Genomic DNA, 24795 nt, shown 5'->3' with positions numbered 1-24795 from the left:
CTAAACAAAATAACTTTAATATTTCTGGATACAGTAGTCCACCTATTCCATTTATTAATTTGGTTGCCCGCTCTAGTATGTCTTTCTTGTCCAACAGTGCAAAAAAACTGTACACAATGGGGCAGATTTACTACTGTGCCTGCGTCTCAAACGTGTCGAAAAATGTGCCAAACTTTGGTGCAATTTGGGGCATTTAATTTTAGACTAATTTAAAGAAGACCTCAAGAGGAAAAAACTTTCCATGTCTGCACCCCCCACCTGACTGTATTCCCCACACTATACTTCTTTTATGTATACTGTACTAAAAAAAAGCCTCCATCTTAAATCTTAGATTTCCCCAGCTTTCTCTTACTCTCTGCTTTGCTATCAATCCCATGATGCTTCATCACAGCTTTACATGACCAGCTAAAGACCATACCATTTCTGCATGCTGGGGAACGCAGATTATAAAACTCTCTATATTCTCCTGAATAAGCAGAAAAAGCGTATGTATACAGACAGGGAGGCTGAACTATATTCTTCTACATTATACCAGTGTGACAGGAACCTGTCTAAGCATCAGTCGTGGCTGATGATAGAAGTTTCTGTCCCCCCTGGGCAAAACTAGAACTGCTGAAGCCTGTGATGGGTGACACACAGATTTCTATAGACTCAAGTAGAGAAAGTAGTCACCGAGCCTGATACACACTGCTGCTAAGCAACCATCCCAGTCTGATATATAGAGATAGAAGCAGCAAGAAAAATAACAGGTGAGAGACCGACACATGGAAAACCATAATGGTGCACATGGGAAAATTTAGGAAATTTTGAAAAAGTAGAAAAAAAAATAGTTAATTTTAATTAAAAAAAAAAGTTAAATACAAAAACAACCTTTTCCCATTTTCCTTAATTGTTATTGATGCGTGCGTAAAAGTATAAACTATTGAAATATCACTGTTAACTACAGCTCAGCCGGCAATAAACAAGACCTGACGCCGGTCCTTCGATAGAAAATTGATTCAAATAAATTATAGGTCCTCAGGATATGGTGACACAAACCTACTTTATTTTTAACAAGTTGTTTTTTTCTTTGTATAAGTAGTAGATCATAAAAAAATAACAAAAAAACTAAATTAATTTGGTATCGCTGAAATCCTATTGACCCACAGAAGAAACAGGTTTTTTTCCAATTCCACACACCACAAGAATTTTTTTTCAGTTTCCCAGTACATTATACGGTACTTTAAACCCTTAATACCGAAGGTATTTTAACCAGTTAGTGACCGCCAATACGCCTTTTAACGGCGGCCACTAACGGGCTTTATTCTGATGCATATGCCTTTTTACGGCACTGCATCAGGATAAAGTAAACAGAGCAGGGAGCGTCAAATCTCCCTGCTCTCAGCTGCCAGACGTAGCTGAGGGCTGGGGGCGTCCCTGCTCTGCCGTGTGAGATCGATATTAGTATCGATCTCACCCGTTTAACCCTTCAGATGCGGTGCGCAATAGCGTGCACCGCATCTGAGTGGTTTTGGAGAGAGGGAGGGAGCTCCCTCTCTCCCCCACCGACACCAGGCGATAAGATCCGCAGGCCTGCCTGGAGCGAATGCCTGCTAGATCATGCCTGAGGCATGACCTAGCAGATGCCTGTCCGTTTTAAACGGACAGGCAGTAATACACTGCAATACGGAAGTATTGCAGTGTATTACAATAGCGATCAGAGAATCGCATATTAAAGTCCCCTAATGGGACCAGTAAAAAAGTAAAAAAAAGTTTAATAAAGTTAATTTTAAAAAAAATGGGAAAAAAAATGAAAAACCCAGCTTTTCCCCTTACAAAATGCTTTACTATTAAAAAAACAAAATAAAGTAAAAAAGTTACACATATTTGGTATCGCCACGTCCGTAACGACCCCGACTATAAATGTATTACATTATTTAACCCGCACGGTGAACGCCGTAAAAAATGTAATAAAAAACTATGGAAAAATTGCTGTTTTCTGTGAATCTTGACTTAAAAAAAATATGATAAAAAGTGATCAAAAAGTCGCATCTACTCCAAAATGGTACCAATAAAAACTACAAGTCTTCCCGCAAAAAAAAAGCCCTCATACAACCGCATCGGCGAAAAAATAAAAACGTTACGGCTCTTCAAATACAGAGACACATAAACAAATCATTTTTAAAAAAATGCGTTTTTACTGTGTAAAAGTAGTAAAACATACAAAAACTATACAAATTTGGTATCGTTGCAATCGTAACAACCCGCTGAATAAAGTTATTGTGTTATTTATATCACACGGTAAACGCCGTTGATTTAAGACGTGAAAAAGTGTGGCGAAATTTCAGGTTTTTTTCTATTCCCCCCCCACAAAAAGTTAATAAAAGTTAATCAATAAATAATATGTCCCCCAAAATGGTGCTATTAAAAAGTACAACTTGTCCCGCAAAAAACAAGACCTTATACAGCTATGTCAACGCAAAAATAAAAAGGTTATAGCTCTTGGAATGCGACAACGGAAAAACGTAAAAAATGGCTTGGTCATTAAGGTTTAAAAGCTTTTCATTAAGGGGTTAAACCTTAACGACGGAGCAATTTTTTAAATTTTTCCATCGTCGCAGATGCGATGGTTTGATCACTTTTTATCAAATTCTTTTGAAGGCAGGATGAATAGAAAACAGCAATTCTGGCGTTGTTTTTTTATTATATTTTTTTACAGCGTTCACAGTGCGGGTTAAATAATGTAATAGCTTTATAGTTGGGTTTGTTATGGACGTGGCGATACCAAATATGAGTAAATTTTTACGATTTTTCATAAAGTATTTGTAAGGGGAAAAAGTGTTTTTTTAAATGTATTTATTTCAAACTTTATTTAACTTTTTTTTACTTTATTTTTAGTCCCACTGGGGGACTTTACTGTGCAGACTTCTGATAGCTATTATAATACACTGCAATACTTCGGTATTGCAGTGTATTATTGCAGGTCAGTGTAAAACTGGCAGGCACCTGTTAGGTCATGCCTCTGGCTTAGCCGAACAGGCAATTACTAAAGGCAGACCTGGGGGCCTTTGTTAGGCCCCCAGGCTGCCATAGAACCCCCGATGGGGATGCCAGTGGGATGAGAGAGGGAGCCCCCTCCCTCTAAAATCACTCAGATGCGGCACTTGCTATTCAGCACCGCATCTGAGGGGTTAAATATGATCGGAGACAACTGCTAGTGGTCTCCGATCTTTGCCCTAACAGCCCGGTCTTCAGCAGCAACCCGCACGATGCGGGAAAAGTTCTTCTGAAGTGCCGACGTGGAAACACGTCGCTTCAGAACTACCCTGAACGGCCGATGTAAAAACACTGTACGCCGGTCATTAAGGGGTTAAATTGTGAGAACAACAACTACAAACCGTTCCACAAAAAACAAGCCCTCATATAACAATAAATAGACAGAAAAATGAAAAAAGTTAAGGCTTTTGAACTGCATGGAGGAAAAAAACGAATCTGAAAAAGTGAAAATGGCTGCGGCTCCAAGGGGTTAAATATATGGCTGAATGAATATTTCTTATAAGGGTATGCCTATTTTCTACAGTTTTTTGGGCCGTAAACGCCCCGAAAAATGGCTAAAAATACAGGGGCTCAACGTCTCCAAATATCTGTACCCATTGACTTCAATAGGAAAAACAGCGCTTCATTCCCACGGGCCATCTTTTTACACGGCCGTTTGTAAAAACGGCGTATAAACAAACACCCCGTAAAAAAGAAGTGCATGTTACTTCTTGAGGCATTTTTGGAGCCGTTTTTCATTGTCTCAATAGAACAACAGCTCCAAAAACAGCCGTAAAAAAACGCATCAAAAAAAGCCTGATGCATAAAAAAAACAGCTGAAAATCACATTCTGTTTTCCCTTGAAAACAGCTCCGTATTTTACAGCCGTTTTTTTATTTGCCGTATGAACATACCCTTAGCGATGCCATCCTGTACCTGAGTGAGCCCCGTCAGCTGCTATGGCTGTAGCTTCTCTTCCATATTGATGTTATGTCCATAAGTCGAGTGATCGTGGTGTCTACCAGCTCTAGTACTACACCGGCTAATGTGTTTTCCCAACAGGGCCCAGGGCAAGACCAGAGAAATGCTACATATTAGGAGAGTAATTTTATTCACATTTATTCCAGTCACCGTTCATTTACCTGCATTTTCACGGCAATTACTACTGAAATAAGCTCTTTGTCCAGTTCCTTCACCACTAGAAGCTTCTTCAGAGTGAGACTGCAGAGCCTAAAAAGGAAAGAAAATTATCAATTAGAATGTAACGCTAACAAAAAATAAATAAAATCAATCGCTGTTAGAATCTTTTTTGCAGGTTGAACTGCTGTTAATCTGCAAACATTAGAATTTTTTTTTTTTAAAAACCCAGTATTTGGCCGCTATGTATGAGCCTGCACCCTTTATACATTATAAAGATTCTTACAAATGATTTTTGTACTTCAAGTGATTGATGAATTGCAAATACAAACATATAGGTAGATAATATAAACAATGTCTTATAGCTCTGATTTTAACCCCTTCAGGACCAAGCTCATTTTGGCCTTCAGGACCAGACCCATTTTTTCAAATCTGACATATTGCACTTTATGTGGTAATAACTCCGGAACGCTTTTACCTATCAAAGCGATTCTGAGATTGTTTTCTCGTGACACATTGGACTTTATGATAGTGGAAAAATGTGGTCGATAAATTCAATATTTACCAGTGAAAAACACCAAAATTTGGTGAAAAATTGCAAAAATTAGCATTTTTCTAAATGTAAATGTATCTGCTTGTAAGACAGGCAGTTATACCACACAAAATTGTTGCTAATTAACATCCCCCATATGTCTACTTTAGATTGGCATCGTTTTTTGAACGTCCTTTTATTTTTCTATGACTTCACAAGGCTTAGAACTTTAGCAGCAATTTCTCACATTTTCAAGAAAATTTCAAAAGGCTATTTTTACAGGGGCCAGTTCAGTTGTGAAGCGGCTTTTAGGGCCTTATATATTAGAAACCGCCAAAAAGTCACCCCATTTTAAAATCTTCACCCCTCAAAGTATTCAAAACAGCATTTAGAAAGTTTCTTAACCCTTTAAACGTTTCACAGGAATTAAAGCAACGTAGAGGTGAAATTTTCAAATTTCATTTTTTTTTGCAGAAATTCATTTTTATTCTATTTTTTTTGTAACACAGAAGTTTTTACCAGAGAAACGCAACTCAATATTTATTGCCCAGATTCTGCAGTTTTTAGAAATATCCCACATGTGGCCCTAGTGTGGTAATGGACTGAACCACCGGCCTCCGAAGCAAAGGAGCACCTAGTGGATTTTGGGCCTCCTTTTTATTAGAAAATATTTTAGGCACCATGTCAGGTTTCAAGGGCTCTTTCGGTGCCAAAACAGTGGAAATCCACCAAAAGTGACCCTATTTTGGAAACTACACCCCTTGAGGAAATTATCTAGGGGTATAGTGAGCATTTTGACCCCACAGGTTTTTTACAGAAATTATTGGAAGTAGGCCGTGAAAATAAAAATCGTCATTCTTTCAAAGATTATGTAGGTTTAGCTAATTTTTTCTAATTTCCACGAGGACTAAAGGAGAAAAAGCACCACAACATTTGTAAAGCAATTTCTCCCGAGTAAAACAATACCCCACATGTGGTTATAAACGGATGTTTGGACACACGGCGGAGCTTAGAAGGGAAAGAGCGCCATTTGGCTTTTGGAGCTCAAATTTAGCAGGAATGGTTTGCGCAGGCCATGTCGCATTTGCAAAGCCCCTGAGGTACCAAAACAGTGAAAACACCAAAAAAGTGACTCCATTGAGAAAACTACACCCCTTGAGTAATCCATCTAGGGGTGTAGTGAGCATTTTGCCCCCACAGGTGTTTCATAGATTTTATTAGAATTGGGCAGTGAAAATAAAAAATCCTTTTTCTTCAATAAGACGTAGCTTTAGCTCCAAATTTTTAATTTTCTCAACAAATAAAGGAAAAAAAGAACCCCAACGCTTGTAAAGCAACTTCTCTGGAGTACGGCAATACCCCACACGTGGTCGTAAAATGTTGTTTGGGCACACGGCAGGGCTCAGAAGGGAAGGAGCGCCATTTGCTTTTGGTGTACAGATTTTGCTGCATTTGGTTTCTGGTCGCTATGTTGCATTTGCAAAGTCCCTGTGGGACCAAAACAGTGGATCCCCCCCAGAAGTGACACCATTTTGGAATCAACACCCTCAAGGTATTCACCTAGGGGTGTAGTGAGCATGTTAACCCCACAGGTGTTTTGCAGAAATTCGTGTGCACACGATGTGGGAGAATGAAAATGGGAATTTTTCCTTAGATACGCCAATATGTGGTGCCCGGCTTGTGCCACCATAACAAGACAGCTCTCAATTATTATGCGGTGTTTCCCTGTTTTAGAATCACCCTACATGTGGCCCTAATCTTTTGCCTGGACATTCGACAGGGCTCAGGAGTGAAAGAGTACCAAGTAAAATTGAGGCCTAATTTGGCGACTTATAAAGTATTGGTTCACAATTGCAGAGGCTTTGATGTGAAATAATAAAAGAAACCCCTGAGAAGTGACCCCATTTTGGAAACTGCACCCCTCAAGGCATTTATTAAGAGGTGTAGTGAGCATTTTCACCCCACGTGTCTTTTCCATAAATGATTGCGCTGTGGAAGGTACAAATGAAAATGTTTCCCTAGATATGCCAATTCAGTGTCAAATATGTCGTGACCAGCTTGTGCCACTTTTTTTTTTTATATACACCGTTCACCGTACGTTATAAACTACATGTTACCTTTATTCTGCGGATCAGTACGATTCCGGCGATACCAAATTTATAGAACTTTTTTAGAACTTTTTGCACAATAAAATTACTTTTGGAAAGAGAATGTATTTTTTCTGTCGCCAAGTTGTGAGAGCCATAACTTTTACATTTTTTAATCGATGGAGCTGTGTGAGGGCTTGTTTTTTGCGAGACGAGGTATAGATTTTATCGGAACCATTTTTGGATACATGCGACTTTTTGATCACTTTTTATTTCAATTTTTGGAAGACAGTGACCAAAAAAACAGTAATTATGGCAGTGTTTTTGAGGATTTTTTTTACGCCGTTCACTGCGCTGGATAAATAACATAATATTTTTATAGTTCAGGTCGTTACGGTCGCTGCGATACCAAATATGTATGGCTTTATTATTTTTTTCAATAATAAATGACTTGATAAGGGAAAAAGGGCGATTGTGTTTTGTGTTATTATTTGAAACTTTTATTGTATGTTTTCCAACTTTTATTTTTACTTTTTTTTACACTTTTCTTTAGTCCCACTAGGGGACTTGAATGTCCAACTGTTTGTTTGATGTTCTAATACATTGCACTACCTATGTAGTGCAATGTATTGGAACTGTCAGTTGTTCACTGAAAGCAAGCCGATTAGGCTCCGCCTCTGGGCGGGGCCTAATCAGCTTACGTAATGGCAGACAGGAGTCCATTGTTAGGGCTCCTGTTGCCATGGTAGCAGTCGCCAGCCTTGCCATCGCATGGCAAGGCTGCCGATTTTCTACAAACCTCTAGGATGCAGCGATCACAATGGATCGCTGCATCGAAGGGATTAATGCCAGGAATCGGAGCTAGCTCCGGTTCCTGGCGATAGATCGGGGTGTCCGCTGTAACATACAGCGGACACCCACTGCTGATGACGCCGGCTCAGCTTCTGAGCCGGAAGCTGAGCCGGCGCCATCTTGCCGATGGTACCGGAAGCCTCCTGGGCCCCGCCGCCGACGGGGCATAGGAGGATTCCGTTACAGGCTGATCGGGAGGTAAGCATGAGCCCTCCGATCGCCTTTGCAGCCACCGGCAACCCAGCGATCACGTTGCTGGGGTGCCGGTGGCTATAAACTCCTCACATGCTGCGATCTCTATTGAACGCAGCATGTGAGGGGTTAATCGGTCGGATTGGAGGCTAGCTCCGGTCCTGGCCGATACCTTAGGGTGCCAGCTGTAACATACAGCTGTCACCCACTGGTGATGTCGCTGGCTCAGCTCCTGAGCCAGCTTCATCTCCATGACGTACAGTAACGTCAAAATGCGGTAAGACACCGATTTTAATGACGTTTATATACGTGATCCGGCGGGAAGGGGTTAAAGGGGGTCTCCACTTTACATAAACCCCACTTGTTAGAAGGGTCCCTTGACAATAACCGGATTACAACATGTACCCCTCCTGGGGGCCCCCCCCCCCCCCCCAAGCAATCAGTTGTGATCTGTGGGGAAACCTAGAAGTGTTCAATTATTACATTAATAAATTACCTGTCTCCTCCGTAAATACCTGTATTCCCCAAAAAACAATGCTAGAGAATATTTTTTTAAGCCCTGTTCATCCGTAGTATTTTGCAGGCAGAAATAAATCTGCCTCAAAATCCCCCTCCCCCACAGGCAATAATTAGTTGTCAATTTTTTTTTATAAACTCCTAGGCGGAGTAACAGAGGAATAGCACAAATCAGCGTTCTAAGAAAAGATACTCCAGAATTGTTATTTCATGGGTTATACAAGGATTTACTACAAAAACATGTCAGAAGCCTGACAGGTCCTCTTTAAGCATAAAGGTATGTTCACACGGAGTGTTTTCAGACGTTTTTCGGGCCGTAAACGTCCCAAAAAACAGCTGAAAAATCGGAAGCGGAACGCCTCCAAACATCTACCCATTGATTCCAATGGGAAAAATGGTGTTCTGTTCCGACGGGGCGTTTTTGGAGCAGTTTTTCATAGACTATAGAAAAACAGCTCCAAAAACAGACGTTAAAAACGCAGCGAAAATCGAGTTTTATTAAAAAATTTCTGAAAATCTGCCCCTCAATTTGCTAACAAATCCGCTGATTTATTGCAAGAATTTTTTTTTGCTCAATGATACTGCCGACGTGTCCTCGGCTACGCTTTGGTGCACACACAAAGCTTATATGCGAGGTCAATTTATCAGTATTGCAGCTAGAGATAAAAGACAGAAAAATGAATTGAGATTTCATTTGTCATCCAACATCACTCAATTAAGTGCTTCCAACAAGCAGTCTTACTGTCCACACAGGGCTGCTTTGCTCAAGAATTTACAGAATCAACTCCACCAACTTGACCTTTATAAATATGAGCAGTCTTTGAGAAAGGTAAAAGGCACGTTATTATGGATATAACAATAAAACCAGCGCCTTATTAGCTTCACATCTCAAACAGAGATCGGCTCAATCTAGGATTCCTTTCCTTTATAATAGTAAAAATGAAAAGGTATTTGATCCTCAAGGCGTAGCAAATGTACTGGCAGATTACTATGCAGATCTCTATAATCTCAAGGATAATTTAGATACCCCACAGCCTTCTGTGTCCATGATTTCTTCCTTTCTACAGGACATGAATTTGCCTTCAGTCACCTCTCATCAGTTGGAGATGCTCTCTGCTTGTATATCTGAAACTGAAATCCTCTAGGCTATAAAGTCCTTGAAACCTAATAAGCCTCCTGACCCCGATGGTCTCACGGTAGACTACTACAAAAAATGTGGTTCTCTTCTCCTACCCCATTTATTGATGTACAGCAAGGTGGTAATTTCCCTGCGGAAATGTTAAAAGCTACAGTAGTTGTTTTACCTAAACCGGGGAAAACTCCGGACAAACCGGGTAACTTCAGACCTATATCATTGCTGAATACAGACTTAAAATTGTTTGCTAAAATAATTGCGGAACGCCTAGCCGGCATTTTGCCTGATTTGATACATCAGGATCAGGTGGGATTTGTAAAGGGGAGGCTCTCATCTGATAGCACAAGGCGTTTTGTGGACTTGTTGGGCCTGGTGGAGCGAGATCGGACGCCTTCTCTGCTTCTTTCCTTGGACGCGGAGAAGGCCTTTGATCGGGTCCATTGGGGATATTTGCGGTTACTTCTGGAGGAATTTGGAATTCATGGTACTGCGCATCATAATATAATGGCCCTATATTCTTCTCCCTCTGCATTGGTATTTACCTCTGGATGTACATCAAAAATTTTTGACATAACCAATGGGACTCGACAAGGGTGTCCTTTATCTCCACTCATCTTTACCTTGGTGATGGAGCCGTTGGCTACTTCCATTAGGTCATCTGTTGCAATTAGTGGAATAACGGTGGGGGATATATCTCATAAAATTCGCTTATTTGCGGATGATGTGATCATTGCTATATCTGACCTGGAGACATCTCTATTAGAGGTCACTAAGATATTGGAGGCTTTTAGTGCAATTTCGTATTATAAGCTTAACGTTACCAAGTCTATGGTTTTGAGTATAAATATTTCTCGTCTTCTTTTGGACTCTCTCCGGAAGAAATTTCCGTTTGTTTGGGTTGAGCACTCTTTCTCATACTTAGGAATCCAACTTACCTACCCCACCTCTCTTTTATATAAATATATACCATTGGTATCTGCGATAGAAGCAGACTTATCCAAGTACATGAAGTATGAGGCATCATGGGTAAGGAGAATCTCTGCGGTTAAGATGATGATCCTCCCAAAAATACTATATCTATTTAGAAATGTACCTATTCTGCTATCAGTATCTTATCTTAACAGGTTCCCGACCGCTGGCCGTAAATATACGGCCAGCGGCCAGGGTCTCTAAAGTCCGGCGTATAGTATATATACGGCCGCACTTCAGAGACTGTGCACGCGCGATCGCGTGCACACAGCTCTATGCCCTGGCTGTTGCTAACAGCCATGGGCACTGGGCAGAATGTCAGGGGTCAATCTTTTGGCCCCTGAACATGTGATCGCTGTGACAACCAATCACAGCGATCACATGCATTTCTGCATAGAAAACAGTGTGCACGCGATCGCGTGCACACAGCCCTGTGCCCTCGCTGTTACCAACAGCTCTGGGCACTGGGCAGAGTATCAGGGACCAATCTGATGGTCCCTGATCATGTGGTCGCTGTGAAAACCTATCACAGCGACCACATTTGTTTTATTTTGACTTTTCTGGCAGTAAATCTCCTGCCTCTTTTCTTCTCCTCAAACATTGTTTCAGTTTGAGGAGAAGAAGAGACTCGGGAGAATTGCTGCCAGAAGAATACAGTGAAAAAAAATACAGTTACACTAAAACATTCTCTGTATAGATAGATTTCTATCTATCTATACAATCTATCTATCCATCTATCTTTTTTTCTATATATCTACCTTTCTATCTTTTATTCTATTAGAATAGGCAGGTAGGGAGTATATAATTATATATATATCCACATATATATAATATATATAGCAATAGCGGTTTATTTTTTTGTTAGCGGTAGTGTAGATATATATAGCAGTTAGTTTGTGTGTTTTATAAAAAAAAAAAAAAAAAAAAAAAAATTTGTTTAGTTAGTGTTAGTGTTAGTTACGTTATGGCGAGGAAGTTGTTTAGCGCCGAGGAGGCATACGCCATGCTGTGGTCTGAGTCGGAGACCGCATCAGAGATGGCGTCCGAGATGGAACCTGTTTTAGGTAGTGACGATGACAGCGTCACTTCAGGTTCATCTTCAGGGGACGTTGTCCCTGATGCAGTCGAAACTGCAGAACATGAAAGCGCAGGGCCAAGTAGCGCTGTAGCACGGGACAGCCTGGTCCCTCCAGTCCAGGCTCTTGTATGGGCACCTGCCCCATCTTTTGGGCCTAGAATCCACGGATTTACGGCCACTCCTGGCATAACCGTGGACAATACAAATTTTGTCCAAATGGATTACTTCCATTTATTTATAACGGACGACATCCTAAATCAGATTGTCCACGAAACTAATTTATATGCCACGCAATATATAAGGCAGAAACCTTCATCCACCCATGCCAGAGATTGGACGCCCACCAATTTGCAGGAATTAAAAATTTTTTTGGGGCTCACCCTAAATATGGGTATTGTCAAAAAGCCCTCCATTAGGTCTTACTGGTCAACAAGACCCGCCCAAGCCACCCCAGTATATTCTGCAGTAATGCCCAGGTCTCGTTATGAGACAATAATGAGGTTCCTCCACTTCAATGACAACGCACAGGCCCCCCCAAGTACCGATGCAAACCGGGATCGGTTGTTCAAAATAAGACCGCTAATAAATTCCCTGAATAATTTATTTCTGCAACTCTACACCCCTGAGCAGAATGTAAGTGTGGACGAATCCCTCCTCAACTTCCATGGCAGACTTAGCTTTCGCCAATATCTACCTTCCAAAAGGGCAAGATATGGCGTTAAGCTTTACAAATTGTGTGAAAGCGGGTCAGGATATACCACCGCCTTCAGGATTTATGAAGGGCGGGACCGCACAATAAATGTTCCTGGATGCCCCCCTGATCTTTCCACCAGCAGTAAGATTGTGTGGGAGATAATGCAGCCTCTGCTTCACAAGGGGTACCACCTGTACTGTGATAATTTTTATTCCAGTGTGCCCCTGTTTAGGCATTTGCATGCTGCAAGGACTGGGGCATGTGGTACCATGCGCAAAAACAGAATTGGTTTTCCACAGCAATTAGTGGGGAAGCGCATGGTAAAGGGGGACTCCTGTGCTTATGCATCTGAGGAATTGCTGGCAGTCAAGTTCAGGGATCGCAAAGATGTGTATGTGCTAAGCACGATTCATACCGCAGGAACAGTGGCAGTGAGGGAAAGAGGGGCAACATCGGACAAGCACAAACCAGTGAGCGTGTCCGAATATAACAAGTACATGGGGGGGGGTGGATTTAAGCGACCAGGTTTTACAGCCCTATTTAGTAAAACGCAAAACTAAAACCTGGTACAAAAAGGTGGCCATTTATTTGTTACAGGTGGCCATCCACAACTCATTTGTGCTCTATAAAAAAAACAGAGGCAGAGACACATACCTGGATTTCCAGGAGAAAATTATTGAAGGCCTCATTTTTGATGTTCAGGACACCCGAGAATGCCCCCAGTCTGAGGATGTCACGCGACTGACTGAAAGACACTTCGTCAGTCGGATTCCCCCAACAGCAACCAGAAGCAACCCCCAGAAAAAGTGCCGCGTCTGCAGAAAAGATGGGCACCGCAAAGATTCCCGATATTTCTGTCCCTCATGTCCCTCGCAACCAGGCCTGTGCATTGAGCCATGTTTTAAAAAATACCACACTGTTCTGAATTATTAGATTTTAGTTAATTTGTTGAAAATATATTTGCCCTACATTACGTTTTTATTTTTCCCCTGATTTTACTCCAAGGGTGAGGGAGGGAATGGGTGGGGGGTGGATGTCATGTTTGATGTTTTCTAAAGTTCATCTGCTGGAGAGCTCCATTTGCATTAACCTGAAATTTCTTATTTTAGAAAACCCCAAAAAATAAATTCCCATTATACCCCTAGATGAATATTTTGGGATTTCTGCTTCAAGAGCAGATATTTTGGAAGTGTTATAGAAACTCTGTTGAGTTTTGTAAAACCAGCTTTGAAAAAAAGCGATTTGTGAAATAATCTTCTTCTATCCTCCGCCCTCCTACATCTCTATGTGATAAATAAGGCCACATATTTGGTATCCCCGTGCACGGGAGAAGTGGCAGAATGTGAACGGAGATTAATTTTGTCCGTGGTCTATACCGTGTGTGAAAAATGCTGGTATAAACTGACGCATTTGCTAAAAAATTGCTAATTTTATTTTGATCCATCTTATTCAAGAAACTTTCAGAAGAAAACTGGACTGTCTAAAAATATGATAAACCCCTTGAAGGAAACCTTGTGGGGTCTACTTGTGTGAATGAAGTAGTTTATGGGGTGATTCTAATGTTTCAGCAGCATTAGGCCCCCCAGAAAACAGTATGCGGCTATAAAGTCAAGTGCAGAATTCCTGGACCGAAAAGGCCAAAAAGCCTCCTTTTATGCCAAGCCCTGGCACATGCCCGTGAATAAAGCACACATATTTGGTATCCCCATGCACGGGAGAAGTGGAAGAATGTGAAATGCGATGAATTTTGTCCGTGGTCCATTTTGTGTGTGAAAAAGCTAGCATAAACTGGCGCAATTGTTAAAAAAAAAAGGTAATTTTATTTTGTTCCATCTTATTCAAGAAACTTTCAGAAGAAAACTGGACTGTCTAAAAATATGATAAACCCCTTGAAGGAAACCTTGTGGGGTCTACTTGTGTGAATGAAGTCATTTATGGGGTGATTCTAATGTTTCAGCAGCATTACACCCCCCAGAAAACAGTATGCTGCTATAAAATCAAATGCAAAATTCCTGGACCAAAAAGCCTCCTTTTATGCCAAGCCCTGGCACATGCCCGCACAGCGAATAAGGCACACATATTTGGTATCCCCATGCACGGGAGAAGTGGAAGAACGTGAAAGGAGATGAATTTTGTCCGTGGTCTATACCGTGTGTGAAAAATACTAGCCTAAACTGACGCATTTGCTAAAAAAGTGCTGATTTTATTTTGTTCCATCTTATTCAAGAAACTTTCAGAAGAAAACTGGACTTGCTAAAAATATGATAAACCCCTTGAAGGAAACCTTGTGGGGTCTACTTGTGTGAATGAAGTCATTTATGGGGTGTTTCTAATGTTTCAGCAGCATTAGGCCCCCCAGAAAACAGTATGCGGCTATAAAATCAAATGCAAAATTCCTGGACCGAAAATGCCAAAAAGCCTCCTTTTATGCCAAGCCCTGGCACATGCCCGCACAGTGAATAAGGCACACATATTTGGTATCCCCATGCACGGGAGAAGTGGAAGAACGTGAAAGGAGATGAATTTTGGCCGTGGTCTATACCGTGTGTGAAAAATACTAGCCTAAACTGACGCATTTGCTAAAAAAGTGCTGATTTTATTTTGTTCCATCTTATTCAAGAAACTTTCAGAAGATAACTGGACTTGCTAAAAATATGATAAACCCCTTGAAGGAAACCTTGTGGGGTCTACTTGTGTGAATGAAGTCATTTATGGGGTGTTTCTAATGTTTCAGCAGCATTAGGCCCCCCAGAAAACAGTATGCGGCTCTAAAATCAAATGCAAAATTCCTGGACCGAAAAGGCCAAAAAGCCTCCTTTTATGCCAAGCCCTGGCACATGCCCGCACAGTGAATAAGGCACACATATTTGGTATCCCCATGCACGGGAGAAGTGGAAGAACGTGAAAGGAGATGAATTTTGGCCGTGGTCTATACCGTGTGTGAAAAATACTAGCCTAAACTGACGCATTTGCTAAAAAAGTGCTGATTTTATTTTGTTCCATCTTATTCAAGAAACTTTCAGAAGATAACTGGACTTGCTAAAAATATGATAAACCCCTTGAAGGAAACCTTGTGGGGTCTACTTGTGTGAATGAAGTCATTTATGGGGTGTTTCTAATGTTTCAGCAGCATTAGGCCCCCCAGAAAACAGTATGCGGCTATAAAATCAAGTGCAGAATTCCTGGACCGAAAAGGCCAAAAAGCCTCCTTTTATGCCAAGCCCTGGCACATGCCCGCACAGTGAATAAGGCTCACATATTTGGTATCCCCATGCACGGGAGAAGTGGAAGAATGTGAAAGGAGATTAATTTTGGCCGTGGTTCATACCGTGTGTGAAAAATGCTAGCATAAACCGACCCAATTGTTAAATTCTTGCATTTTTTTCCAATTTTGCCCACTTTAGTGAAAAAAAAAAAAATGATATATACTGACAAATGCCACTAAAACAAAGCCCTATCTGTCCTTTAAAAAGAGTGTAAAATTCAAAGATGAACTTTATTCACCTGCTGAGTTATAGTCATGTAAAGAAGCGCATAGCAAAATTGTGAAATTTGCTCTGGTCATTTAGCTGTAAAACAGCCTAGTCCTTAACCGGTTAAAAGACTCCAAGGTATAATTAATAAATATATATGGAAAAACTCCCGCCCTAGAGTAGCTGCGGAGGTATTATACCAGCCAATTATTAAAGGGGGTTTGGGTCTCCCGAACTTGGCTCATTATTATTATGCAGCAATATTGGATCAAGCCAGAATGTGGAAGATTAAAGTTCCTATGAAACATTGGATTTCTATGGAAAAGGAATTACTTGATGGATCTTCTGTAGAAGCACGCATGTGGCTATTGTCCACTGGTGCTAAAATATCTAAATCTTCTTTTTTAACGATTGATGCAGGGCTCCAGGTCTGGAAAAAATTTACTGTTATTCACCCTATAATCCCGGTGAGATTTTCTGATCTTCCTCTTCGACTGCTTCCGCTTCTGATACCCGATAATGATATCCAAAATTGGCTGTTGTCCGGCATTGAGTGTATTTCTGACATTATGGTGCGAACTCATCTAATGGCATTTAATGATATATGTCTGAAGTACAACATACCCCATAGGGACTTCTATAAATTCTTTAGAATACGTCATTTGTTGAGTACATTGCCTCCTCTGATTGATTCCCCTAAAACGCCTTTTGAATTGTCATTCACTAATCTGGATAAAACATGCAAAGGGATATAAAAAATTTATAAGGTATTGTGTGAGGGTTTGCTTCGGGAGGAATTTCCTTGTCTGGGGCATTGGGAGAGAGATCTGGGAATCCCTATAAGTACGCAGGATTGGGAAGCCACTTTCAATCTAGCTTGCTCTCTTCTCTAAGTGCGCTACACATTTGGAAGCGTCTAGGAAAATAATGTATAGGTGGAATTACACTCCTAGTCATTTGTCGCGAATATATCCAACATCATCAGATATGTGCTGGAGGTGCCTCACTTCTAAGGGTACCATCCTCCATATTTTCTGGGAGTGTACAGTGTTGTCCAGCTTTTGGCAGCAAGTAGAAGATTTCTTACGATCTCTTTTAGGTGTTGACATTCAGCTCGCCCCTGCTCTAGCCCTACTACATGTGGGATTGGTGGATTTCTCTCCGGGTGTCAGAAACGTACTTTTTCATGTATTGCTATCTGCAAAAATATTGATTGCAAAATACTGGAAATCTACAATAGTGCCTAGTATGAGTGAAGTGATCTTATATGTTAACAATAATTGTGTTATGGAACGCACTTTAGCCTCTATTCAAGGGTCCTACGCTCGTACTTCCTTATGGGATCAGTGGACTGACTCTACTTACTCCGACATACTCTTATGATTACCTTAGTCGAATATGTGGTCAATTTGTCGTGTCTGGATCCTGAGTTTTGTTTGTTTGTTTGTATGTTTCTTTTTTTTGTTTTTCTGTAAAAAAGTGTGATCCTTATCCCAATGCTTTGTTTGCAATGTTTCATTGCTGTATGTAAAGATTAGATGTATACTGGATCAATAAAAATCTGTTTATTAAAAAAAAAATGTCTGAAAATCAGGAGCTATCTTCCAATGAAAACAGCTCCTTTTTTTGAGACGTTTTTTATTTTGTGTGCACATACCCTTACACAGTGCCCATTCACAACAAGGTTGTCTGGTCCTCCAGAGCGAGAGACTAAGGGTATGTTCACACGCAAACACAAAAACGTTTGAAAATACGGAGCTGTTTGCGTACGTCGGCTGTTGCATGAGCACCAATTGGTCGATACGTTGCGGCTCATGCATTCAGCGACAAAAGACTACGCTTTCTTTTAGACTCATAACTTATATTCCAGATTAGACTATTTCTTTCTACGACATTCACATCTTTCTGGCCTCACATCAGCCTCCATAGATGATATCACCTTCTCTGATCATGCTCTTATCACTCTTACCCTCTCACTCCCAACTGTCCACCCTCGCTCCTGGCAGTGGCGCTTGAATGAATCGCTCCTGCAGGATTCGACGGTTGTGTCAGACATTCGCAGGGACCTCCAGGAGTATTTTGCCACATATGTTTCTCCGGAGGTTGACCCGCTTTGCTTTTGGGAGGCGCATAAGTGTGTAGTTCACGGCTCCCTCATTTGTATTGGTTCTAACTAAAGAAGGAGTGGACTGCACACTTGTTGGATCTCTTGTCCCGCAATCATCTGTTGGAACAGTCCCATAAGGCCACCCTGGACCGGGTTGTGGGGGCGGAACTGGGGCAGCTGAGAGTTCAAGTTCGTTCGATTTGCCTTTCCAAGGCTAGGGCCTCCCTAGTTAAATGCAGACTGCATTTTTACGAATTTAGTAATAAACCTGATAGGACCCTGACGCGGGCTCTTAGGACCTATGTTCCTCAAATTCAAGCTTCCCACAATAGGCATTTGCAACTTCCCCATGACATTTCGGAGGCCTTCTGTGCCTATTACCACTCTCCTTATAATCTTAATGAGGCCTCTCTATCTCCGGATGGAGGGAGTCAAATGGAGAGGATTGAGACATATCTCCGGTCCTCAGGGATGAAATGTATCCCCCAGGAGGCCATAGCGGTTTTGGAGGCTCCTATTTCACCGGAGGAGTTGTCGTGGGCATTGAAGGACTCGCCAGCGGGGAAGGCACCGGGCCCTGATGGCCTACCTTTGCAATACTATAAGGCCTGCTCAGACCAACTCTCGCCCCATTTCCTACATGCCTTCCTCGCTTACTGAGAGGAGTTCCCTTCCTCCAGATACGTTGATGGCCTTCATTACGGTGATTGTTAAGGATCTGCCAGGCACAGCGTCTGTATCCACGCCCATAGGTAATCAGCCTGCACCTACTTCTATGTCTGTGAGACTGACTCCATCTTCCACCACTCAGGATGGCAGGCTTAGGAGTGGGAGAGCCTATCACAGCCTGGCCAGACGGAGCTAGCTCCCGCCCTCTGTCTATTTATACCTGCCTTTCCTGTTCCTCCTTGCTTGCGATTCTTGTTTTGTTTCCTGGCCCTGCTGCAGCTTCTTTAACCATTTGACCCTGCTTCATATCGACTCTGGCTTACTGACTACTCTCCTGCTCTGCGTTTGGTACCTCGTACACTCCTGGTTTGACTCGGCTTGTTCACTACTCTCCTGCTCTGCGTTTGGTACCTCGCACACTCCTGGTTTGACTCGGCTCGTTCACCACTCTTGTTGCTCGCGGTGTTGCCGTGGGCAACTGCCCCTTTTCCCTTTCTTCTGTGTACCCTTGTCTGTCGGGCACTTATTGAGCGTAGGGACCGTCGCCCAGTTGTACCCCGTCGCCTAGGGCGGGTCGTTGCAAGTAGGCAGGGACTGAGTGGCGGGTAGATTAGGGCTCACTATTCTGTTTCCTTACCCCGTCATTACAGTGATACCCAAAGAGGGGAAGGATCCATCTATGTGCCAAAATTATCGCCCCATATCTTTGTTAAACGTAGATCTAAAGCGGTTTGCGAAGATTCTGGCCCATAGGATGACTCCACTGCTACATAATGTTATACATAACGACCAGGTGGGCTTCATGCCTCTTAGGGAAGCTCAGGATAATACCACACCAGGCAATTAATTTAATATACCAAGCTGCTGCTTCAGCTCTGCCCACATTCTTTCTGTCCATAGATGCGGAGAGGCCTTTGACAGGGTCAACTGGGACTTTATGCTGGCCACCTTGCGGCATATTGGACTGGGCACTCATATGATGCAATGGATTTCGAGCCTCTACTCCTTCCCCTCAGCCTGGGTTAAAGTTAATGGTAATTTTTCCTCCCCACTCGCTATCTCTAATAGTATGAGACAAGGTTGTCCCTTGTCCCCCTTAATTTTCATTTTATGCTTGGAGCCCTTTTTGTGCCATATTCGCTCCAATCCTGACATAGCGGGTGTATCTTTGGGAGGAAGGTCCCATAAGGTCGCAGCATACGTGGATGACCTGCTCTTTCTTCTTACCGCGCCCAGGATCTCCTTGCCCAATCTGATGGCGGAGAGGAGTAGATACTCCACATTGTCCAACTTCAAGATTAATCCAGAAGTCGGAGGCTCTCAATATCTCGTTGCCACACTCTCTCCTGACGAAGCCGGTCCTGGGCGAAACGCGCATCGAGGCGTTCTGTCCCTGTGCCACATCTCATTACGTCTTGCTGTTCCATCATGTCTATAGGTATGCTCTGAACTTTCATGATTAGACTTTGCCGCTACGGCTGCTATTGTGTTAATTTACCTTATTAATCATTGTTCTATATACATAATGCAGCTTCTATAGTGGTTTTTCCTGTTTCTGCATTTCCTAATTGCACATACTATTTATACTGTGTATGTGGTATTATCATATGCAAGACACCATATTTTGAGATGGGTTAGGTCTGTTAACCCTTTGGTATATCGAATAATATACCTTTTGCTGCTGTTCTCCATGTGACCATTTGTATTTTTATATTTTATGTGATACTGTGTATTGTTTACTAATAAAGATTTATATTCTTTTACAATACGTGGCTGTTATTTGTGCTATACTGTCTTTTGGGGTGCTCTGTCCCCTCGCTTTTGTGCTTTTAGGTTGTTTCTGGTGGACGATCTGTCTGAGTCCTTCTCCTTTAAATGGGCTAGAGATTCGCTTAAATATTTGGGGGCCCGGCTTTCCAGTGATCTGTCTCGCCTTTATGCGGTGAACTACCCTCCGATCCTTCAACGTGTAAAGAGCATCTTCATCTGGTTTGGTAGGTGTGCAATATTTAAAATGAACATTTTACAGTGGATTTTGTACCTCTTCCAGACCCTGCCGGTTCACATCCCCCGCCCTCTTACAAGCCCTGCTGTCCTTACTCCATAGATTCATATGGGCGGGGACACCAGCCCGTATAGCCCGTTCCATGCTTTTTCGTGCCAGATGCGAGGGCTGTGTTGGTCTTCCGGACTTTGTTTCCTACCATCAGGCCTCACACCTGTCATGAATTTTGGACTGGTTTAGACATACTGAGGTTAAACAGTGGCTGTCAATGGGACAGACAATGCTTACTGTCCCATTGCAGGCACTGCCTTGGTTGGGCAACCACTTCCCTCTATCGGCGCGGACACACGCGACTATTGGACCCACCTTGGCGGTTGCGTCCCGGCTCTTTCCCCGGAAAGAGATCTCCCTGTCTCCCTCCCCCTTGTTTCCTATCCTGGGCAATCCTGCTTCCCCCCCGGGGCAGGAAAGGGATCCCTTCCAGCACTGGTTAAGGGCAGGTAAGCGACATGCTACTCATTTTCTACAGGGTGGGACTTGGATGACTAGCCCACAGTTAGCGTCTTTGACGGACCCTCACTCCTTTACCTCCTGGCAGGTCACTCAGTTGAGACATTTTCTCGCTTCCTTACCTAACCCCTCGGACTATACGTGGGATAGTTCCCCTTCCACGCTTCTTTGCACCGGCACGTTGCGTCACTCACTGTCCAGACTTTATGCTCTACTGATCTCTCCATCCAATCTTCCCACACCTTCCTACTTGCTTAGCTGGGAGAGGGACTTGGGTAAAGCATTTACTGTTGAACATAAGGATTGATTGTTCACTATGACACATAAATCCTCCATGGCTAGCAGATTTCAGAAGGCGGGATTTAAGATCTTGTCGCGATGGTATAGAGTGCCTTCCAGATTGCATGTGATGATCCCCACGGTATCACCGTTGTGTTGGAGATGTGGAGACCATGTGGGCACAATTTTACACATTTTTTGGGATTGCCCGCAGTTGACAGATTTCTGGTCGGAGGTGTGGCACATCTCCAAATTTACGGATTTCCCCCTCCCGCGCTCTCCGGCCTTTTTCCTGCTCCATCTGTGTGGTGTTCCATAATCTACGTACCGCCGTTCAGTGATTCGCGTTCCTGCGCTATGGAGACAATCTGGTCCTCCGTCAGTGGGCATGTGGTTCGGCAAGATCCAGGAGATTATGAGAATGGAGAATCTCACGGCATCCATGAGAGGGACTCCTGCTAAATTCCTCAAAACGTGACATCACTGGATCAGATTTCAATCTTCTGTGGAGTTTAGGACCATTATGGCCTCTTGTGTAATTCCTAGGCCTAGTGGGTTATGTCAGTTTTCTTCCCTTCCTTTTTCCCTCTGCACCCCTTTCTCTTTCAATTCTCTCACTCTTTCTGTCCTGTTTTCTTACAGGTCATTATACATGGCTGCGTAATTTGGACTTTGATACCGATACTTCGTGTAGTTTTGCGATTTCGATACCAAAACTATACTTTGCCAACAGTAATAAAAAAATAAATAAAAAAAATTCTTCCATTTTCTGATGTGAGGGGCGAGGTGTTATTGAATTTTGAATGTGCCTCACATTAATAGTAGATTAACCCCATCATGTTTCTCAGTCATAATGGGTTAATCTGTAAGGTACATGATGGGGTAAATTACTATTAATGTGAGGCACATGGAGGTTAAATTCATCACACCTTGTGTCTCACAATAAGGGCTTATTCAGACGAACGTATAATAAGTCTGTGCAACGCGTGTGATTTTCACGCGCGTCGCACGGACCTATGATAGTCAATAGTGCCGTTTGGACTGTCAGTGATTTTCACGCAGCGTATGTCCGCTGCGTGAAACGCACGACATGTCCTATATTTGGCCGTTTTTCGCGCATCACGCACCCATTGAAGTCAATGGGTGCGTGAAAACCGCGCACGGCACATGAACGCACTTCCGTGTGCCGGGCACAACAGTAGTCAAAACTATGAATGAAAACAGAAAAGCACCACGTGCTTTTCTGTTTACAAACATAAAAACAGAGTGTCATAATGATGGCGGCTGCGCGAAAATCACGCAGCCATGCATCATATGCTGAAGACACACGGAGCTTTAATGGACCTTTTGCGCGCCTAAGTGAAAGAAAGCAGTTTTTATTTTTCTACAGCGTGCACATTATAAATAATGCAAAAAAACTTGTTGTGAAGGTTATTACAGCCGCGCCAATACCAAATATGTGCATATTTTATGTATTGAGACTTATTTTAATGTTTAGTGTAAAAATAGTGTGTATTTGTTTTTACTTTATTTTTAAACTTTAATGTATTTGGCATATATCTATATGCCAGTACATTGACCTGTGTAGGATAGTACACAGGCAGTTGTTAGGACATACCTAAGTATGCCCTAACTACAGGAAATATGGTAAGACAGCCCTGGGGTCCTTCAATGGACCCCGGGCTATATGCCCATATATGGTATGCCCCTCAATCGCGTCACAGGAATTTCCTGTGACGCGATCCAGGGGCATCCCCCCTCCTCACTTTCCCCTGAATGCTGCAGTCAGCTTTGATCGCAGCATTCATGGGAATAACGGCGGAGATAAGTGGTTTCTCTGATCACCGCCAGCGGGCTGTGGCTGTGTATACAGCCATTGCCCTGCTCCTGACATTAAGTGCGCGCACGGTCAGCATGAGGTGATGCTGCAGGCGCTGCACTAATGAGCGGCGGCGCAGGCACTGAACACAGGGGTGTTTTGCAGTGCGCCCGCCATGTTCTGTCTTCATTGCCGGCAATCATTAGTACAGCACCGGAAGCATCACTTCATCCTGACGGCATGCACTTGTCAGGACTCAGGAGCGGGGCAGTGGCTGTATTACACAGCCGCAGCCCCGCTCCCATACATTCATGTGTTACAATACTGAGCTATGCTGCCGCACAGCTTATTATCGAAATACATTAAATAATGGTATCGAACCATTTGGGAATGCACAGTATAGAAAATTCGATGCATCATGCATCCCTACTTGGCCGGGGTTCCTTTTGCATGAATTACTGCATCAATGCGGTGTGGCATGGAGGCGATCAGCCTGTGGCACTGATGAGGTGTTATGGAAGCCCAGGTTGTATGATATCGGCCCTTCAGCTCATCTGCATTGTTGGTCTGGCGTCTCATCTTCCTCTTGACAATACCCTATAGATTCTCTATGGGCTTAGGTCAGGCGAGTTTCCTGGCCAATCAAGCACAGTGATACTGTGGTTATTAAACCAGGTACTGGTACTTTTGGCAGTGTGGGCAGGTGCCTAGTCCTGCTTGAAAATGAAATCAGCATCTTCATAAAGCTTGTCAGCAGAGGCAAGCATGAAGTGCTCAAAAATTTCCTGATAGACAGCTGCGTTGAATCTGGACTTGATATAACACAATGGAACAACACCAGTAGATGGCATGGCTCCCCAAACATATTTGACTGTGGAAACTTCACACTGGACCGCAAGCAACTTGGATTGCTGCCTCTCCTCTCTTCCTCCAGACCTGAATTTCCAATGAAATGCAAAATTTACTTTCATCTGAAACAGGTCTTTGAACCACTGAGCAACAGGCCACTCCATTTTCTCCTTAGCCCAGGTAAGATGCCTATGACGTTGGTGTGTGTGTGTGTGTGTGTGTGTGTGTGTGTGTGTGTGTGTGTGTGTGTGGTGTGTGTGTGTGTGTGTGTGTGTTTTCTTCAAGCCGCAGTCTTTCCCCAGATTCTTGAATGGCCTTTTCTTGACAATCATTTCTGCAGTTATCCCTGTTGCTTCAGTACCTTTTTCTACCACACTTTTTCCTTCCTCTCAACTTTCCATTAAATATGCTTGGGTACAGTACTTGTGGAGGGTGTCAATGACTGTCTTATGAACAACGGTCAAGTCAGCTGGCTTCCCCAGGATTGTATAGCCCACTTAACCAGACTGTTGGACAATTTAAAGTCTTAGGAAACCTTTGCAGGTGATTTGTGTTGATTAACGGATTAGAGCGTGACACCATTTGCAGATAAATGGACAGTTTACCCGCGTTAACTAATAGGCTGTTTGACAGTCGCACCGAACATGGTGCCGGCACGGTTGTTAGCCGCGTATGTTACCCATAATCATGAAGATTTAAAAAAAAAAAAAAGATTCAGGAAATACATCGCTCTGTGTATATATACACGAATACACACACACACACATACAAACGCGCGCACACATACACATATATATACACACACACACATATATATATATATATATATATATATGCACACATACATATATATACACATACATACATATACACACAC

The 24795-nt window shown here is 42.6% G+C and overlaps 1 protein-coding gene across 9 annotated transcripts in view; it reads right to left on the bottom strand.

Annotated features, from left to right (window-relative positions):
• The window catches only part of LOC142664948 (phosphofurin acidic cluster sorting protein 2-like), a 244598-nt gene that overhangs the window by 152108 nt on the left and 67695 nt on the right, over nt 1–24795 (bottom strand). For all 9 annotated transcript variants that reach the window (XM_075844413.1, XM_075844414.1, XM_075844412.1 and 6 more), the window contains exon 2: nt 4158–4245. In XM_075844413.1, coding sequence (XP_075700528.1) covers nt 4158–4245 — 88 coding nt within the window. The remainder of the gene's footprint in view (nt 1–4157; nt 4246–24795) is intronic.

The sequence above is a fragment of the Rhinoderma darwinii genome, chromosome 12, assembly GCF_050947455.1.
Source record: "Rhinoderma darwinii isolate aRhiDar2 chromosome 12, aRhiDar2.hap1, whole genome shotgun sequence".
Lineage (NCBI taxonomy): Eukaryota > Metazoa > Chordata > Amphibia > Anura > Rhinodermatidae > Rhinoderma > Rhinoderma darwinii.
This window is presented reverse-complemented; position numbering and strand designations above follow the sequence as displayed.